Source organism: Chelon labrosus (assembly GCF_963514085.1).
Source record: "Chelon labrosus genome assembly, chromosome: 16".
Taxonomy (NCBI): Eukaryota; Metazoa; Chordata; class Actinopteri; order Mugiliformes; family Mugilidae; genus Chelon; species Chelon labrosus.
Window position 1 is genome coordinate 14,787,649 of NC_140349.1, and position 19,190 is coordinate 14,806,838.

Consider the following 19,190-nt stretch of genomic DNA (forward strand, 5'->3'; position numbering starts at 1 on the left):
AATGCAGCAGTGGGGATTGTAAATGTAATTAAAGGTAGCGTAATTGAGCCCAGGCTCAATAAAAGAAGGGAGGAAAGGCACATCATCATTTATTTCCACTGAACCTGGAAAGGAAAAGTGAAGAAAAAAATGATCTCCTTTAGCTTGTTCATTTTCAGAAAATGATTCTGTCCATTATCAATTATTAAAAGAAACTCTGATCACTTTGAGACATTGTGTTTTCACAAAGTGGTCTCTTTGTACCACGCTGTACATCTGATGAATTTTGTAAAATAAATATTCGCTTCTACTGACGTTTGGAGGAAAAAACAAAACAACAATCACCTCAGCTTTCCATCAGATGCCTGAGAGATGAATTACTGCTGTTGTCCTTGCTTTTGTTCTTGACTGGGGCAAATGAGAAGCCATTCAAACACTCCCGGAGGATGAGTAAACTTGTTATTTCTTTAGTCTTTTACATTTGCCACTGTGGGATGAATCAAAGGATTATCTATCTATCTGCAGGAAAGATAAAAACTTAACATTTGTCTGATAACCTTGCGGGCTATTTGAGGCTATAGGTTGTGTGGGAATGATTTATGCAACCGTGATGTAATAAAAACCAACATGTACTCATACAGGAGCAGCAGAATAGATTGCAGGCATCCAAACTGACATTTATGATGGATGAACAAGCGCATGTTACAGGTTTCCCCACCATTTTCATGGCTAACATGATTACAGGTCCCACCCCGACTGATTTTCTATATATTCACACAACACGCAAGAGGGTGCATAGCTACGTGAACACCAGTAGTTTCAGTCATTTTTCAGATATGTTTTTGAGTCATAATGCTCTTACTCTGTCATCCATTTTGGCCAACTTTATTAAATAAAACCTAAACTAACAACAAATGTCAAATGTATTTTTCCGTCTAAAAGTTGGACAAGGAGCTGGAGGAAGTGACAATGCAGCTGCAGGACACCCCGGAGAAAACCCCCTACATCAAACAGAACCATTACCCTGATGCTAATAACATCCTCAGCATACGCAACTTCACAGATGGCAAAGGTGAGAAATGTTGTCTTTGTTTTTGTACAGTATGACCTTAGCCCAGGAGCATTGATGTTGTTGTTATTTGGACACACTGTAACACTAGTTCTAGAAAAGCCGTTTAGACCGGACAGAAGACGTCACCCATTGGTTTGTGGGCTTTTCATTTCGGCATTTTGGCCTTTGTTATCTTTTTTTGGAGCCTGAAGTGACCATATTTGGATGGGAGGGAGGAGCTGGATAGGAGCGAGGCTGATAATTGGAGGGCATCATGAATGCCACATCCTAAAGCAGGGTCACCCAGTTAATTTTATCCAAGAGTCAAATATTGTGAAGCATGCCGAGCCAAGGGCCAAAATATTCCATTTCTTTTCCCCCCATTGCCCCAATAACAATTGTTTTACGTGGAGATGCTATTTTTACTGGTACTACCATCATTCTTAGTAGTAGTATTATACAGTAATTATTATTTCTAGTAGTAAAAATAATAATAATTTAGGCCTGGGGTTCACAAAGCCTGTTTTGAGCATCAAAGCAGGGGAAAAAACTCTCAAATTCTCTAGAAAGAAAGTAAGTTCAAAACCACTGTTTTAAATGTAAATGCCAATGTGTGGAGCATGTTCTGGACCGGTGACAAACAACAGCCCCACATCAAGTGGCACACAGCAGGAAAAGGAGGACCCCGAGGCCAAGATAACTATGGCAACTTTTCTACAAAGGCCTGACATACCGCTGTGTACCACCACTAACATCAATAACAACAAATGCTGATTGTTAAACGGCGTACCCATCAGCAAAATGTCCTAAGAGACAGCTATTCCACAGAGACACATTTTGTAGCAAACAGTATAATTAGCTTTTTTTTAAATTATTATTTCACTGCCTTTGTTAAAGTTTAATACTGGCTTTTCCACTGTTACTGTTCTCCCTTTGCTTCTGTTTGTTCTTTTAAATTAAGTTCTGGAGCATTTGAAGTATAAAATGTCATATTTGGATTGGTGGCTATCCTGGTCGACTTTGCGTTTTTTTTTTCGTGCAGGCCACAGTTTAGGAGCATATGCAGCCGCAGTACGTCATGCATTATAACGACAGCACAGAGGTCAGACATTTGGGCCGCTAACTGATCTAGTTTCATTGTGTATTTTATTCTAACTGGGATCATAATTTAAAAACAAACTAACATCATACGAAGAAGACTTGAAGTTAGAGGTTGAGACTATAAAATAGTTGGGGACTAGACAAAATGCAGGTTTAAGGCCTTTCTTTTCAGACCCTACATCCTGGCTACATCCATTTTTTATACAGTCTATGGTTTTGAAGTGACACTAAACTAAATCCAATGAAGTGTGGGTTAAACTCCTGTAAAATGCATTTGTTGTTAGTCAGCAGATTTGTGCTCAGTGCTGCCACTGCTGGCTGAAAACGTAATTGCAACCGTCTGCAATTAGACCTCACAATTAATTTATTTAATGAATCTAATGCATGTCTAGGAAAATCCATAAATGGACCATGAATTGCTCTGTTAGCTTTAGAAAGCATGGTGTATTCCACAGCCACAGTTCCGAGATCACCATAATATCCAGAGGTGGAAATGTTTAAAGGAGAATCGAGACTAATCCTCTCATGTGTAATCTAAAAATAATTCTTCACTACCTGTACGGCGCATTTGCATATTCAGTGGTTTAAGTAAAGGATTTTTAATGCCGCTTTCAGAGCAGCTGCTTGAACGGATATCTTGACATTTTTGTCCGTTGCTGGTAGCGTCTCAGCTGCAGGTGAAGAAGGGACACGGTAGCGCCGGTGACGTCTATAATGAATCATGAGATTAGCTACAGTACCTGAAACTCCACCGGTGGTTTGCAAGTTTTACACATATCGTAGTCACACTTTATCATGCTGTAACACCTTTATTTTTAAGCCTAGAGTGTGTCTACACTTGATTTAATACCTCATTATTTGGTGTTTGAGGTGGTGCTTTCAGAGCATACTTAAGAGGTAAAGGGAGGAAAGAAAGGTTGGAGTGTGGTTAAGCAGTCCAACCACTGGAAGAGACAAGCATATGGAAATTATCAAGTGTTAAAATATATAAACATATGTCATATCAGTCTTTTCCAGTAGAGAGAACCTGTGTCTGTTTACCCTTCCAACTTCTACCGAGTGCACGCTGTTCAAATTGATGCAGCTGTACCTTAGACATCATGAAGCCTGCTGCCTCAAATCGAGCCAGTGAGTCGTTACATCCCAGCAGCGTCGCTTTGCATCAGGCGCCGCTTTAACAGACGCGGAGTGACGATGATGTACAGCAGCCAGATCCAGCGTGTCTGATGCACACACAAGCACAAAGCTGCTCTCAGGGGCGTCTGATGGATCCGTCTGAGTCTGAGGAGGTAAAAGAGCAAAACAGCTGCGCTCATTTCCGCGACTCTGGAACAGAGCGCGTTTGAATTGTTGGAGAAGTTCCTCATCTGTGAAAGTTAATAGTCACGCAATGAGCTGACGGCGGTTAATGAGAAGCAGCGTATCTGGCGCCTCCTCTTTGCGTTGTAGCCTGTTTCTCGGCCTCTTGTTTTTTGTGCACATACAGTAAGCACACAACAGACGCACACTTTCCAGTTTGTGCCTAAATAGCCCTTGGCTTCTGAATGATAGATGATTTGTTGATATTATGTTGTGGTACCAATACAAGAATAGATCTGAGATAAAAGTATGTTTGTGTTGTGATGATGGAGCGGCTGAATGTTTTTTGGGTTTTTTTTAGGAGCACAGAGAGTGAGAAGCCAGAGCCAGGATTCTTTTAATTAGTAGATCATTAATAAATGAACCACCATCTGTGAGATCTTTGACTTTCCTTTTATATTTCTCCTTTAATGAATCCCGGCAAGAATACTGCATCAAATTTGGATAGCTTTTAGATTTTACAATAATTAGGGTTTTTTTTTTATTTCGATGAAAATATGTGCATCGTATTTCCCTTTATTAAAACACCACGGCAGGAAAAGTACTATATATATTTGTACTATATCACCTAAAAATAATCAACCACAACACATTCTCACATTTTTGTTTGTCCAGAGCAATCTCTGAAACAAGGATCTTGTTTATGAGAAGATTCACATTGTATGGATTGATAGAAATAATTCTATTTTATTATAAATATTATAAAAAAAAACTAACGTGACCGAGATTCAGTCAGATTACAAAAGAGTCTTATCTACAAACATGTCAGGACTGCAAAAATAAAAAATGCTGCAACCTATCAGTGTCAGTAGTCTGGATAAAAGGGAAACGGTCACTTGAATTTAATAAAAATCAAGTAATGGTTAAAAACATTTACATATCTCCCAAACATGGGAGAAATTTGTGGTCTCACTGAGTACATATGCTTAGATAATGCATAATGTAGCTGATCAGCTCAGTGAAGCTCAGGTGTATCAGTCTGTAGGTTCTGTAGGTAAAGATCTGTCAAAGAGAGAAGGAGAGCGCAGGTTCAGGCAAAGAGAGACAGCACATTAGGCGCTGCTCGTCAATCCGACACACTTTATGGCAATAAAATCACAGGTCATTAAGCCTCCTTTAAAGATCACCGGCACGTAAACTTTTTCCCTACCTCAATCTGCTTATACGTGACAGCCATCATCATCGTCATCATCATCACTGGCTCCTAACTGAAGTTATCAGTATTCATAAGAGAGCTGGTCTAAATGTATTGGGGGCTGTGAATGAGTGGCTGTTATAAGAGAAGAACGCTGTGTCAACAGCGATTACGCTCACTCACAAAGGGTGAGAAGCAACACTCCACCTCCCTCCCTCCTCTCTCTCTCTCTCTCTAGCTGTCTTCATGAATATGTACAAGCACATGTCATCTGATGGTGGAGGACACCCATCAGATGACAGTTAAGGTGTGGCTTCCTGACACATTGGCAGCTATGACAGGATTTGAGCCCATTCAGTTAAAAATTAAAATGTTAAACTCTGCTATAGTTACTGTGAAATCCTTTGTCCCTCAATCAGTAATCCTTTCATTTCTTCGACTATTTTTAGGGCTTTAATTATGAGTTTTTAATTATTAGTATTGACTGGTACGTTGTTCAGGGAAACGTCAGAATGTTATTAAAATGCTCATCATAATTTATCAGGGCCCAAGGTGATTAAAAGTCTTGTCTGACTAGCAGTCTACATGCTGCTCCACCTGAAATGATCCAAAATGTCACCGCTAGAACATAAAAATAAACTTTATTTTTTTTTTCCCTCAATGACTTAAAGGGGAACTACTGTTTTTTACAACCTGGACCTCATTTGTGGCATAAAATACGGTTGTTTACTCACCCATATAACCTTTGTGTAATTTGTATTCCTTCGAGAGATAATTAGATAAGTGTATATCCATGTAGTGGGAGTGACTGGGGCACCGAAACGCAGCCTCTAAATAACGCGTTATCTGCCATGAAACTTATTGGGTTTTTTTTGTTATTGTACGCTCGTGCTATTCCCCGTTGAGTCCAGAGTTACCTGGTATCATCATCCGATGTCTTCTGACCTGGATGATGTCATCTCTGAGCGGCGCACGCACCCACGACAGTCGGTTTGTTTACCTGTAATATGCTACTGCTATGGTTCATCCACAACCTCAGAATCGGAAAAAATATTCAGCCATGTTAAAAAAAAATAACCTAGCAGTTGCAAATTACAGGTAAACAAGCCGACCGTCGCGTATTGTGCGTTATTTAAAGGCTGCATTTCGGTGCCCCAGTCACTCCCACTACATGGATATACGCAGATCTAAATATCTCCCGAAGGAATACAAATTACACAAAAGTTATATGGGTGAGTAAACGACCGTATTTTATGCCAGAAATAAGGTCCGGGTTGTAAAAAACAGTAGTTCCCCTTTAAAGCTAAAGTTTCATTAGTCAATTCGTTCTATTTATGCAGTTTTATGTTCCGTTTTTCAGTCTGTCCTCTGAGTAAAAATGAAACTGTAATCAGCAGATACCAAAACAGGTTCATTTTCATGACTAATACCTGTTCTGCCCAACTGCACACTGAACATTTGATTTGACTCTGCTTTAAAATAGTTACTTGGTTACCATTAAGGGATGAAACTGTCCTCTTCATAAATGCCATAGAAATACTTTATATATAAGTCAGTGACTTGCAACAATATTGATTTTTAGTGAAATAGGATTTGTGTTTGAATATAATACACCATTGCCAAATATCATAGCAAAATGCAGCTCTATGGGTCATGCTGACTTTGCACTCATTGCCTCTTTTGTAGAGGTTTAAGAAACAATGACTGTTACAGACGACTGCGTGAATGCTGTTCATTGGGGCTTTAAACATTGTTTTACATAAATCTCTTAGAAAATTTGATTTTGATTCTTCACTGGCTCACGTGTTATTTTTTCAAAGCTAGCATGAACGTCAGGTTTAAATAAGCAAGAATTATTGTTTAAGGTCACCAACAGTCCTAGACAGACCATGGGTGTGTGGTCACATTTGAAAGAAAACACCCAAGACATTTTTTTTTTTCTGTGGGACAAATATTCTGTGTCTGAATCCATTAAGAAATGTATAAATATCCGTGGCAGTGCTTTTAACACAGCTCAGAGTGCTACAAGGTTAGGCTTTTTTCATAATGCAGACACGACTAGTCTGCTCTAAAATGGTGCTAGAGCATGTAGTGCTAGTCAGTGAATCAGGTCAGCAAGTTCTGGAAGATCTGGGACAACCGGAGAAAAAAATATGCCGCTACTCTGCAGGAGCACTTTAGGAAAACTGATACGGTTGTTTACCGTAATTCTCTTCTTGTGTCAGCCTCACTGTCTGTGTCCCCTTTTCCTTGTACTCTTTCTTCATTTTGCTTCAGTCTCTGCTTTTGGAATTTGACCAATAAAGTTTTTTTGTTTTTGTACCTGTGTCCTAAATGCCATCATTGATATGTGACGTGATCAAATCATGTAATCTGTCTTCTTTTGGAACTGACAGCAAACTGACAGACATGTATTGAGTTGACAGACATGCTTGACATATAGTCAAATCATTAGTATGACTAAGACTTGCCCTTCAGTGCTTTGACATTTGGGCTGATTGAAAGTTTTCGTTTGGCAACCAGTGGCCGTTTTCACCTTGGTGCGGTCGCTAGAGACAGAAAGCCGCTGTTGAACTCCACTTCAACCCAATTTCTCTGGATCCACATCAAATGTAAAAGCCAACCTCTCCGCACCCCGGAAGTTGATCAATATGACACGCTCATTATCCCTCATTAGCATCAACCGTTGAGCGTGCACACAAAATGCATCAATATCAACACGTCTTTTTGAGAACCCAAATGTGGCGCGATGGTGTTCAAGAAAGAAAATGCACTTCTGCACTCGCATAAACGTTCTTAAACAGAAATATTTGGCAGGTGCCAACCGGCATGCCACACAGCCCGGATTGGCAGATTTTTGTTTTGAGTTTTTTGTTTCGTTTTTTCTTGCATGTGTTCAGACAAACATGCTCCAAACTACTTGAGAATTAGAGGAGAGGGTCTAGACTCAAGTATTTGAAGTAGAGGGAGCTGACAATATTCCTAAAATCCATCTGAGATCCTGGGGGTGTGAACAGCAGAGAATTAAAGTCCATTTGACAGCCTACCATATACACTGATCAGCCACAACATTATGACAGGAGAAGTAAATAACATTGACCATCTTGTGACTACAATATTCTGCTGGGAAACTATTGGATCGGCATTCATGTGGATGTTACTTAGACATGTAGCAATCACCTAGACCAGACCAGGCACCCCCACCCCATAGCAATGACACTCCTTGATGGAGTGCAGCCATCCCCAGCAGGATGCAGCCTGACACAGGCACACAATTCAAAAAAACATGAAAAACAACACAAGATGTTGACCTGGCCTCCAGATTCACTAGATCAAGTATCTGTGGGATGCACTTAAACAAGTCTGATCCACAGAGGCCCCTCTCCTCAACCCATAGGACCCCAAGGCCCCCACTAACAACATTCTGTTTCCAGACTCCACAGGACACCCTCAGAAGGCCCATGTCCATTCTCTGATGAGTCACAACTGTTTTGGAGGCACAAGGGAGACCTACACAATATTACGAAGGTGGTCATAATGTTGTGCCTGATCGATTTATTTTAATATGTCTACATGTGTTTCCATGCAGATGGAGAAAAGTCGATACTGAAGAACCACCTGGAGCAGAAACCACAGGCTCAGTGGGGCTCCATGGATCCTTCCAGAATAAACAGAGGTCCCCTGGAGGATATCAACTCGCCCGAACAGTGAGATCTCCCCCATTTTCCTTAGCACATCTCCCCTCGTGTCCCTTCCCCTTCCGCTCTGTCTTGTCAGCTTTCTCATCAGACTACGCGTCACATGTAGCGCAACCACCAGCAGCTCTCAGGCGGTTGCTCTGGCAACAGAGCCCTGTGAAAGCATGGACCGGCCCTGTACTTTTCTCTCCCACGCCCATCAACATACATATAACCACACAGAGTGTACGTGCGTTCTCCCACTGTGAAGGACTCGCTGCAGCTCTACTTACAGTCAAACACACAAACACGTGCGCGTACAGTACGTACGCTTGCGGCTGATTGATTTGTTGACCCAACTCCTAAGTGAAGACGGACTCAGCCGCTCAAAACACTCCAACAAAACACTCTGCGACAAATGCAGATCTACATTCACTTATTATTCATAAAGCGGCAAAGCTGAGGGATGTCGACTTCATCAATGGGGAGGGGGACACTTCATGCATCATTGAGAACTCTTCCTCCCACACTTATTCAACCAGAACGAGGAGAGGAATGCAGTATGGAGAGAGGGGAGACAGAAGACAATGTTGAGGGGAGGGCTTCTACAGAGAAAAGATGGATTAAGAGAGGAAGATGTTTAGATAGAAAAGAGAGACGGAGATAAGGAGAGAAAGAACGAGGTAGAGACTCACAGAGCCTTATGTAACCAGTGATTTACAGCTCGCATTGGAAGCAGCTCTGAAAATAGACAGGGAGGAGAACAGAAGTAAAGGAACACTCTGAGCTATTCCCATGCCACATGAATGTTTGATCACATGGAGGGAAGAGAGATGAAGAGGCAGCGAGAGAGAGAGAGAGAAGAGAAAGAAGAGACAAATATAAATAGGTTGGAGAAGCACCGCGAAAGGTGCAGCAGGACGAATACTTTGTGACGCGACAGATTGCGTCACGCACCGGGTGCATGTCACTGTTAAGCGCCGCCTGTGTGACATGTGGTGTCATGTGTGATGCTAAAAAAAAACAAAAAAACACCTTAAAAGTGACAAGAAATGCCTTCACAAGCAAGCGAGCTGGTGTTTTCATCTCAAGTAGAACAAGTCAGAATACCAGACTGGGCCTGAGGACCATTAATATTTCAAAGTTCACCTAATTAAGACATTTTTCTAGACCTAGCGCTGAGCAAACTTGAATTTCATTACCCTCCTCTTAATTTTTTACATAACTGGCATTTGGTTATGTAATTTTCTTGCAAACGGCTGGCACTGGCACTGGCGCTGGCTCTGGCGAGGCAGGGTGCGAACTGTCACACCAGGACGGAAGCATGTAATGTTCTTTTTGTCAGATGATCCCAGAAGCTCGGAGGAACGGTGGATTAGGGGCTTAGTGAGGAGAAGTGAAGCTGGGAAAGAGGGTAGGAAAGAAAACACAGAATACAATTAGACACTCCGCTGTTTCTCTCTGTTCTGATACATTCAGTTATTTATTTATTTTGGTGGTCTCTGTTCAGTTTTTCACCATTGCTCCATTTACTTCACTAAACTAAAATAGGGAAAATGTTTAAAATAAAATGACCAGATCCATTACATATGTAATGGTATTTTAAGTCTGTGGCAAAATCACACAAAACCATTGTTCCTTGACAGCAACATTTAGTACAGCTGAGAAAAGGAAAAGAACTCAGTCCTGTTTCTAGATCCCCGTTTGTTTCGTAATTAATTTATCATCGTTAGATGAATGGATATAGGAGTCGACTGAACCGAATTCAGGTGGTGCACAACAGTCGGACACTGAGAATCAATGACCTGACATCTACATCATGCACAGCCGCGAAACAACACATGAACTCAACCCGTGCAGCATGGTAAATAAAATAAAAAAATAAAAATGAACACTGCATATCCCATATGTTGACCCAATCAATCATGCTACAGGATTTACTGACACCGGGTGAAGTGAACCACAATGAATAGGGCACAGCTCCACATATATATTTAAACTTACAGGCGACAAGACAATTGAATTTCTTTTATTTATTGTGGTGTTAAAAATGTTCAGGGATTTTCATCCCACGGCTCCCCTGTAATTTGCATGTTGTATATACCCCACTAAACCCAGCGGATGCTGTTGAAATTATTCCAGAGTCTGACATGAGACCCAGGGGGGGCTATATTTCCAAATACAGAGTCATATGCTGGCTTTGGAAAGATTTTCTCAAAGCATAAGTTCAATGTCAAATGTGACATGGCAGCCAAAAATGATTTCATACAATCTGTGTATTTTATATATATTTAGCAAAACACACATTGTACATTGCAACTGCTGTCACCTCAAAATTATTAAATGTCTACTTTGCCAAAACGAGATCTATTTCCTGTGTCCTATACCAAACTGCGACCCAACTTGATATAAACACCGGCAGACATGGCCCCGTCACATTTGCATTGCATTGATTTTTTGTCTATTTATTCTGACTGAGAGCGGACTCACAAAGTGGTGTATACTTTATAAAGATTGGGCGAAAGTAAGAATGAGGAGGCCTGAGTGATAACTGGGATTGCTGTGTATCGCCAATCAATACAAAGGAATGAAAAAAGATGACAGGTTAGCTACAATTAAATACAGCTATGACGCAAGTAGATTCTGTGTGACTAGGAATTGCGCCTTCCTGAGAATATTGGGTAAAGTTCACAAATTCGCGAAGAAATTCAAGAGTACAGAAGAATATAATTCTTGAGTCCACATATTGTAGCCTCTAACATTGTCCTCTTCCTCTTTTATCTGCAGCATACAGCGTCGACTGTCTTTGCAGCTGCCGATCCTCCACCACGCCTACTTACCTTCCATAGGAGGGGTTGATGCCAGCTGCACCAGCCCTAACGGCAGCCCTGGTTCCAGCCCAAGGCACAGACACATGCCCCCCTCCTACCGGGTTATGGTCTCCGGCCTGTGAGATTCAATTCCTCCACCGCCTGGCTCTTTGCAGAGGAGACATCTATGGTTCTTTTTTTCTACAACAAAATAGACTGATGTCATCAGCGTATGTGCGTATTTTGTCTCGAATCGAGGAAGACGGGGGAGAAGAGAGGGAGAGGGGGATAGAGTTTCACTCTTCATACCTCTTCACCCCGATCTTTCTGAAGAACTGATATCTTTAGTCAGGAAGTGGTGGGAGGAGACGGAGTGGATACTGGATGACCCTTAAAAACTCCCGTGACTAACATCCCCTTGTCCATTTGCCCCTCCCCCCCCCCTCCCCAGCATATACACGTATGCACAGTCAAACACAGATACACACAAGTACACACACGCACAAACACAGTGACACAACAATAGCAGAGCAGCAGTGGACCAGCCCTAACCTGACGTGTAGCCTTATCTGCTTCAGAGGGGATTGTCTGTTTCTGTTCCTTATCTGTCGTGTGTGTGTGTGTGTGTGCTCGCAGCTACGCGTGAGCTCGTCATCTAACTTGAGTATTTCACTGCTTCAGTGACTGGACACCAGTTTGGAGACGTGGAGTTTGCAAAACCCAACAAAGGAAATCATCCAATTTACTCCCAACCTTGTGCAGACATGTAAATATCATCATTTCTGATGTTGATGTACTGTAAGCTTTGTATATGCTGTGAATGGACAGTTCATTTGGTTCTAAGCGTGGAGCTGGTAACAGAGGCAGGTAGGCATGAGAACTTCCAGTGAAAGCTTCTAAATCATGGCATCCTACAAATTAGACACATGTATGAGAGATGTATACATTTGTTTGTGTTAGCTGTGAATTAGCTTTTGGGCAGCAAAGTAAGACGCATCAAAGTCAGTGAGTCACACAACATGAAAACGCACCAGAGCCCGCTCCTAAAAATGCACATGGCTATTTATTTTAATTTTTTTTCCCACTTTGCTAAAGTTGTGCCACTGGTTTTCGTCAGAGATTTCACATCGGACTTTGCGTGGGCCTTCATATTTTACAACTTGCTTCAAGCATGTTTTACAGAATATTGACGCGATGCCTTTTAACCGGTGTCCAAAGCTGCATAACGGTAGAAAATATAGCTAAAAGATGCCACAAGAGTGTTCCACAGTTGTGTTTTATGTGTGTTATATGCCAAGAAATACACACATACAGACGCTTAAACCGCACCTTATACATTCAGGTGCTTCTCAGACACGGCGTTAGTGACGGGCCTGACCACATTGATCCCCGCAGACTGGTCTCCGCAGACTGTTAAGACGTCCATCTGATCTAGCCCTCACAGCTAACCAGCACAGTTAAGGGGGACGGGGGGTGTCAATAGCAGAAGTGCACAAGACTCTGAAATAACTACGACAGACAAAACTGATAAATGGTGGAAAGGATGTAGGTCAGCGAGTTCCAAAGCTGGTTTGGATTAAAAGGTTGACCTGAATTTCCACGCGACACAGTAAACCACTGGCCCAAACCGACTGTAGCTCACAGTTCCAAGATGGTGACGCCACCACTGCTGGTCACGGTGATACAGCACAAACACAGGGCTTTCTATCACAGATAATATCGAGTGTCATGAGAAATCACTTCACACTTAGCAACAGTGAACATACCTCAGTTGCTATGGAAATGTAATCCAGTGCCGTTGAACTCGGCCCAACCAGGCTGTGTTGAGCACAACGGTCATCGGCGGTGTCGTCATTTTTTGTAAAACCTTCCTCATGCGGGAGAAAAGCAAACAGGGACTCCGGACAAAACAAAAAAAAAAAAAAGGACTTTTTTATCGAGTGTGAGAAGATTTGTTCTCAGCATATTATTTCACCATTGGTGTCTTGGTTTTTAGTTTTTAAGGCGTTTGTTGAGCGCTGTGCCTGTTGTCTTATATTGTAGCCTGCAGGACCCACGGTACATACATAGGGTGACGATTGCTCCAACCCAGCAAAACACAACATTGGCCACACATCTGTAAATTGTACAACACGTCATAGATTAATTTAATTTCCATGCCTCAGTGACCGGGACAGTTCGGGAGTACTCGGCGAAAAGCTCCACTTCAGCTGGAGTGGATTTCTCCTGCAAAGCTTGTGATCATAAACACTGTCAATCAGTCCTTAGTTGAAAAGGCCAGTGGAGGATTCAGAGTTGGAGCGGGAGACGAGCTAGCAGAGATCCACCTGCTATCGGACATATCAGGGTGACTCCCTGTGATCCCCTTCCAGCCCCTGCTGAGCACAGGAGCAGGGAAACCCCGAGCACAGACCTCCAAGGAGTCGCACCTTTGCCAACCAGAGAATCACTTGACAAGTGAGCGAGAGACGTTATCAGAGGGTTGGTTCTTCCTTCAGGGGGAGAAAAACCAACCGCACATTTTATATATTACATTACATGTGATTGTGTACAATTTGCTGATACCCTGATGATGGTGTCCATGTATGGAATATTTGGTATTTGGCTTTCTCAAGACGGCATGAAATAAAAATGTATAATTCACAGAGTTACCTCTGTTTTTGCAACTGTCGTGACGAATCCACTCTGTAGTTTCATCCTCTCACATGCGATTTGGTTTGACGCATATTTCCTATCAGACTATGGATTTGGGTTTTTATTATTTCTTTTTAAACCTCTTGATCGGTTCACACACGTCAATGCCAAGATTCTCAGTGGACAAGGTCAACATCATCATATCGACTATGCTACTGGTTTAGCAGTGATTCACTGAGGGCAATAAAGTGAAGGTAGTAGCAAACGATCGATCTTACTAAACCGCTCTTTGGCATTTACAAAATTACCAAATTGCTTCTTTTTTTTTTTTTCTAGTGCATTCAAAATACCAAATGCAGATCATCAGATATTCTTCCTTTTATTTTTATTTTTTTCTGTGCCCTGATGTTTCTTTTTATGAGTCAATCTTTTTTTTTTCAACATGAATGAGAAATTGTTCAAATGCAATTGTGGTAGGTCAAGGGCTCATAATTTCCTGTAATAAATAACATCATGCTGATGGTTTGTATTCGCCACAGGTCTTTTTACCTCTTCAGTTTGAAGATCAAAGCGACATATACGTATATAATTATATCTATGTATGTGTCATCATCAGGTTTTTTCTGGAGGTCGCGAAGCATAAGTGTCCAAGAATATAACAATATTACCAATCTATTAAGTGGAAAACACACACAGGTCCATACTGTTACTGTTTTGTCAGTTTGATATGTGGTATCACGCGGCATTAAGTTCAGTTTAGAGTTTCAAACGCCAAACAAAACCTGTTAAATGCAACATGTTCAAGAGGGGCAATAACTTGTTTTCTTATTACAGAAAGAATAGAGACCTATATATATATATATGTATATGTAAAGATCTTTACGTACATTCTCATTTTTACATAGGAAATATTTCACAAATGCCACAAGGATACGTGGAAGTCGTTTTTTTTGTTGTTTTTTAATTATTATTTACAGTATCTGTAACTATGTTATGTACAGATGAGGTCTAGATATGAAAAAGTTGTATAAAATAAGTATCACACTTGGAACACCTGAACATTTTTGGAGCCATTAGTTGTTATGGGGGAGGGGGCGGGATTTGAAAAACATTCTTCTTTTTGTTGTCTGAATGTTATGGACAGCCTTTACTTTTCACATCATCGTTAAATAAAGTGAAACTGAAAATGATGCTGTGGTTGTGTCGTCTTCACACGGGTCCACAAAGAATATGTGGAATGTTTCTGTCTTTTTAAGGGGAACTACTGTTTTTTACAACCTGAACCTCATTTCTGGCATAAAATACGATCGTTTACTCACCCATATAACTTTTGTGTAATTTGTATTCCTTCGAGAGATAATTAGATCAGCGTATATCCATGTAGTGGGAGTGACTAGGGCACCGAAACGCAGCCTCTAAATAACACATTATCTGCTGTGAACTCATTCATTTCACCAATATTTTGTTATCGTACGCTAGTGCTATTCTAACTCCTGACTCAATGGGGAATAGCACTAGCGTACGATAACAAAATATTTGTGAAATGAACGAGTTTCGCGCCAGATAATGCGTAATTTAGAGGCTGCGTTTCGGTGCCCCAGTCACTCCCACTACATGGATATACGCTGATCTAATCATCTCCCTGCAACACAACAAACGACAAAACCGCTTCTCTGACCTGAAAAAAAAATAAATAAATGCTCATATATAAATGATTGAACCATATAAATGACAGGTGCTATCGATGTTAATGTCTAAATGTGGGCTGCTTAGACTAGCAACAGCCTAAACTACTGAACAACAGACAGAAGTTGTGCTGAACCATGCAAGCAGTGATTCTTCCACATACTGTTGCGCTTAGTGAAATACATCGGAATGGTCCATGATGTGTTCATGTACTCTTGCACAGCTTTGCAGTGGTCATTAATCATGCAAAGATAAAAGCTACGCAGTGTTGTGCAGGACATTCTAAAAATGCTGTACGTGTCCTTATTACATATACATATAATGTACAAAACAAAACACATCATGCAGTTTGGCCTGGGAATCGTGATTACTCCAAACAGAAACAGCCCAGGGTAGCTGTTTGAGGTAGAGAGACATTTATCAGCATCTGTGTGGGCTACCTTCAAGTTAAATATTACCAATTGTTTTTATTGCCTACACTTGACTTGTAATAGTAGAGGGAAAAACACTGGAATTGCAAACAATATTAACAGTTCTGTTTGTCTAAGGTATCCCAGAAAACCACGAGAGCATGACAGTGGATCACGCAGCATGCACATTATTAGGACAGAAGAGCAAAATCACTTTGGTTAGAATTTATGATCGCTTGCTAACACGAAAGGCGATGAAGGCGTTCAGATAAAGAAGCATCCCCACTCACCGACTACGCAAATAATTGAATTTGTGTGTGGATTCCCAGGTCCTGCAGTCAAGGACAAAACATATAACAAACACACATGCTCAAACACGCATGCTCACACACTCCTGCGCGACCTTCACTCAGCTTGGTTTGGTGAGATGTCGCAACGCTACAAGTTTAACGTCTTGCTGATATGCAGCCACGTCAACATCAAGGCTCTTAATTGGCACAGACAGTGAGTTTGCTGCCTGCTGCCCTCACACCGAAAGGCGGTACGAAGGAGAATAAATCTGTAATGAAAAGTCTGGTTCGTCGAGGTTGATAAATAATTGAACTGTTACAGGGGAACCCAGCGGCACTCAGGATGAAGGAGGTGAGTGTGTTCCACTGTGTGTCGTTCACATGTGTTGTGTCTGGAAGCGCACGTGTCCCGTCGCGTGAGCTTTTCTAAATCCTCCTTTAGAATTTGGATGCTAGACATGGTCGCGAACTGTGTTGGAGAAGCAGTGGAGCAGCCGGGCGGGAATAAGGCTGAGCAGATCCTCCACTGTCATCTGGCTGTCTTGCCTTCGCTTGGACTTAATTCTGTACACAGACCCATATTTAGTACCCAGTAAAGTTCTAAATAAGGAAGAGAGCCTCTTTACCTACAGTATAAACATGCTCTTTGGTATGAGTAGACATGTGGATATATCATATGTGATGGAGAAGAAGACCTCTGATGAAAACTTCTAGGCTTTAAAGCACGGAGACGAGGGATTTCCAAGATTTCCTTTTCACTTTGATGGCACATACGGTTTGCACCAGCCCTGCGTGCGCATCTCAGCTTCTTTTACACTCCACCTCTTTGCCCTTTGTTGAATTATCATTTCAACTGTTTGACACAGGAACCATCACCCCCTTGACCATCTGCATGTTTAAATACAGAGGTTTTAGTTGGTGATAGCTGCTGTTTCCTTCTCCTTTTAGTCTTTATGCTAAGTCAAGCTAACTGCATCTCAGCACTGGTTAGTTAGAATCTATCCATGGCAAGAGTGTTGATCTTCTGAAATCGGTTCCCACGTTTGCCAAAATGTCACACTACTCCTTTAAGAAATTTATGGAACAACCTTGCAGTGATTGTAATTGTTGTTCACACAAGTCAGCAAGGCATTAAGTGAGAATTTAAATCCGCCGTGACGCCTGTGCTGCTGCTCGCTGATTTCGCAGAGCGGCTCCGGCAGGAAGAAACGCTCCAGTGTGTGTAAATGCTGCGTGACCTTCTCCCGTGTCTTGGTGGGATCATGCTGTGCAAATGGAAGGCGGGTTGATTAAGTTGACCTGGGTGTCAGTGGAAAGGGAAGCGTCTACGTATCCTCCTTGATACGTGACGGCTCCATTGGAGAAATGAAGGCTCAGTCGGAGACTAGAATGACAAGTACACAAGGCTGTGGCATATGCAGTTTATCCAACTCGTGCACACATTTTAAACAGCGCTGAAGACCGAGACGGATCGAGAGGCAAGCACACGTAGATTTTGCAGACATTTGTGGTTGAATAAAAGCTTCCATATTATGATCCCTATAGTGATAAATACACTTTACATCTGTTCGCATGTTGGTTCATGACATCCCCATCAGCCTCGGTCCAAGCACCAAATGTTAGCGTGAAGGCGGCGAAGACTGTGAACTATAACGGTTTAGCATTAGCGTGTTAGCCTCCAGAGCTGGAGATTGTGATTGATACGTTTCATTAACACATGAAGCTGTTTTTCTGAACGTGGTAATGGGATTTTATGATTAATGATGTTTTTGTTACAAATTGCCGGGAGTTAAAGCGTTTGTGTTTATGAGATTATGTTCGATCCACTTCCGCAACCTTTCCATAGCTAGTATTAAGTTGATCTTACCAAAGAAAGCATAGCACTGTATATTTTGAGGCCAGAAATACATACCACCCCCAACACAACAATAGCTTACCCTGAGATATGACTCAATCCCAAGCCGCAGCAAAGGAGCAGCGTACACACACACAAAGCTAACTAACAATGAACACCAGTCTGTGTCCTCTAAAAAGCATCTTTTTTTTGCCACTCCATTTATCCATCTTACAAAGGCTGAAATGTCATCCTTTTTCAATGGTGTAAAAAAGCAGCTCGTGTTTTTCATTAAATTCGCCGACCATTCACTTGGGAGAGCCAAGACTGACACAGAAGCATAATGATATAATCATCCCAAGTATTCCCCAGATCAATCCCTTTCTAAAGTAGTGTTCCTGAGGTCTAAGCAGCCTTTGTTAATGGTGTACTTCCTGTGCCACTGGTCACTATTTTCCCATTAATCTGCAGCATTCAAGGATTTCTAGATGTGGCTTCTAATCCCTCCTCAGCACCACATTATGGCAATCTACCCTCATCAAGATGAGTGGTCAAGGGCGAAGTGGAGAGGACATCTGAGCAAGAAGCATATGCCTTGTGTATTAGTATGCTAGTCAGGCCAAAGAGATGGGAGAGCTCCTTGCACTATTGTGTTGATGAAAATCTTTACCAAGATGATCATTCATGTCCAAACTGAGACATCACCGATAATGATTCAATAATTACATTATGTTATATATGATGTAGAAAATCCCTTGATAGATGGCTATATTGTCCCTAAAAGCTCATTTCGCTTTTTGAAAAACAGCCATTTCCTGCAGGATCATGTGTGGCCTGGGTTGACTGATGCCTCCGCACATACCGGGATACGTGATTAGAGAGAGAGTTATGGCCAGCAGTTACGATCTCCTGCAAATAAATTTATGGCTGACATATAATGACGGCACACCCGGCTGAGCTCACAGTAAATCCAAGACGTGTGGACTTCCTCTGTCCTTGAGAATTCTGTTAAGATCCCTACTAGGTCTCCAAAAGCAGATATACAGTACCCGAAATCGAAATCTGCAGCGTTCGATAACTAGACAGCCCTGCACTGATTTACTCTAACCTGCTGTAATGTTTAAGATCCTCAGTGTAAAGCTGCTCACATCAATACTTTATATTAACGGTCGATAAAAGGACCTGCAGTATGAAAGATGCCACTCGCAGGGAGAAACCCACAGA

General features: G+C 41.6%; 1 protein-coding gene across 1 annotated transcript in view; it reads left to right on the forward strand.

The window, feature by feature from the left end:
* Positions 1–11,255, forward strand: part of gabbr2 (gamma-aminobutyric acid (GABA) B receptor, 2) — a gene marked incomplete at its 3' end in the record, with an annotated part of 169,916 nt that extends 158,661 nt beyond the window's left edge. Inside the window, exons 17-19 of the mRNA XM_084563825.1 lie at positions 922–1,051; positions 8,215–8,332; positions 11,090–11,255. Coding sequence (XP_084419951.1) covers positions 922–1,051; positions 8,215–8,332; positions 11,090–11,255 — 414 coding nt within the window. The remainder of the gene's footprint in view (positions 1–921; positions 1,052–8,214; positions 8,333–11,089) is intronic.
* Between the last annotated feature and the right edge of the window lie 7,935 nt (positions 11,256–19,190).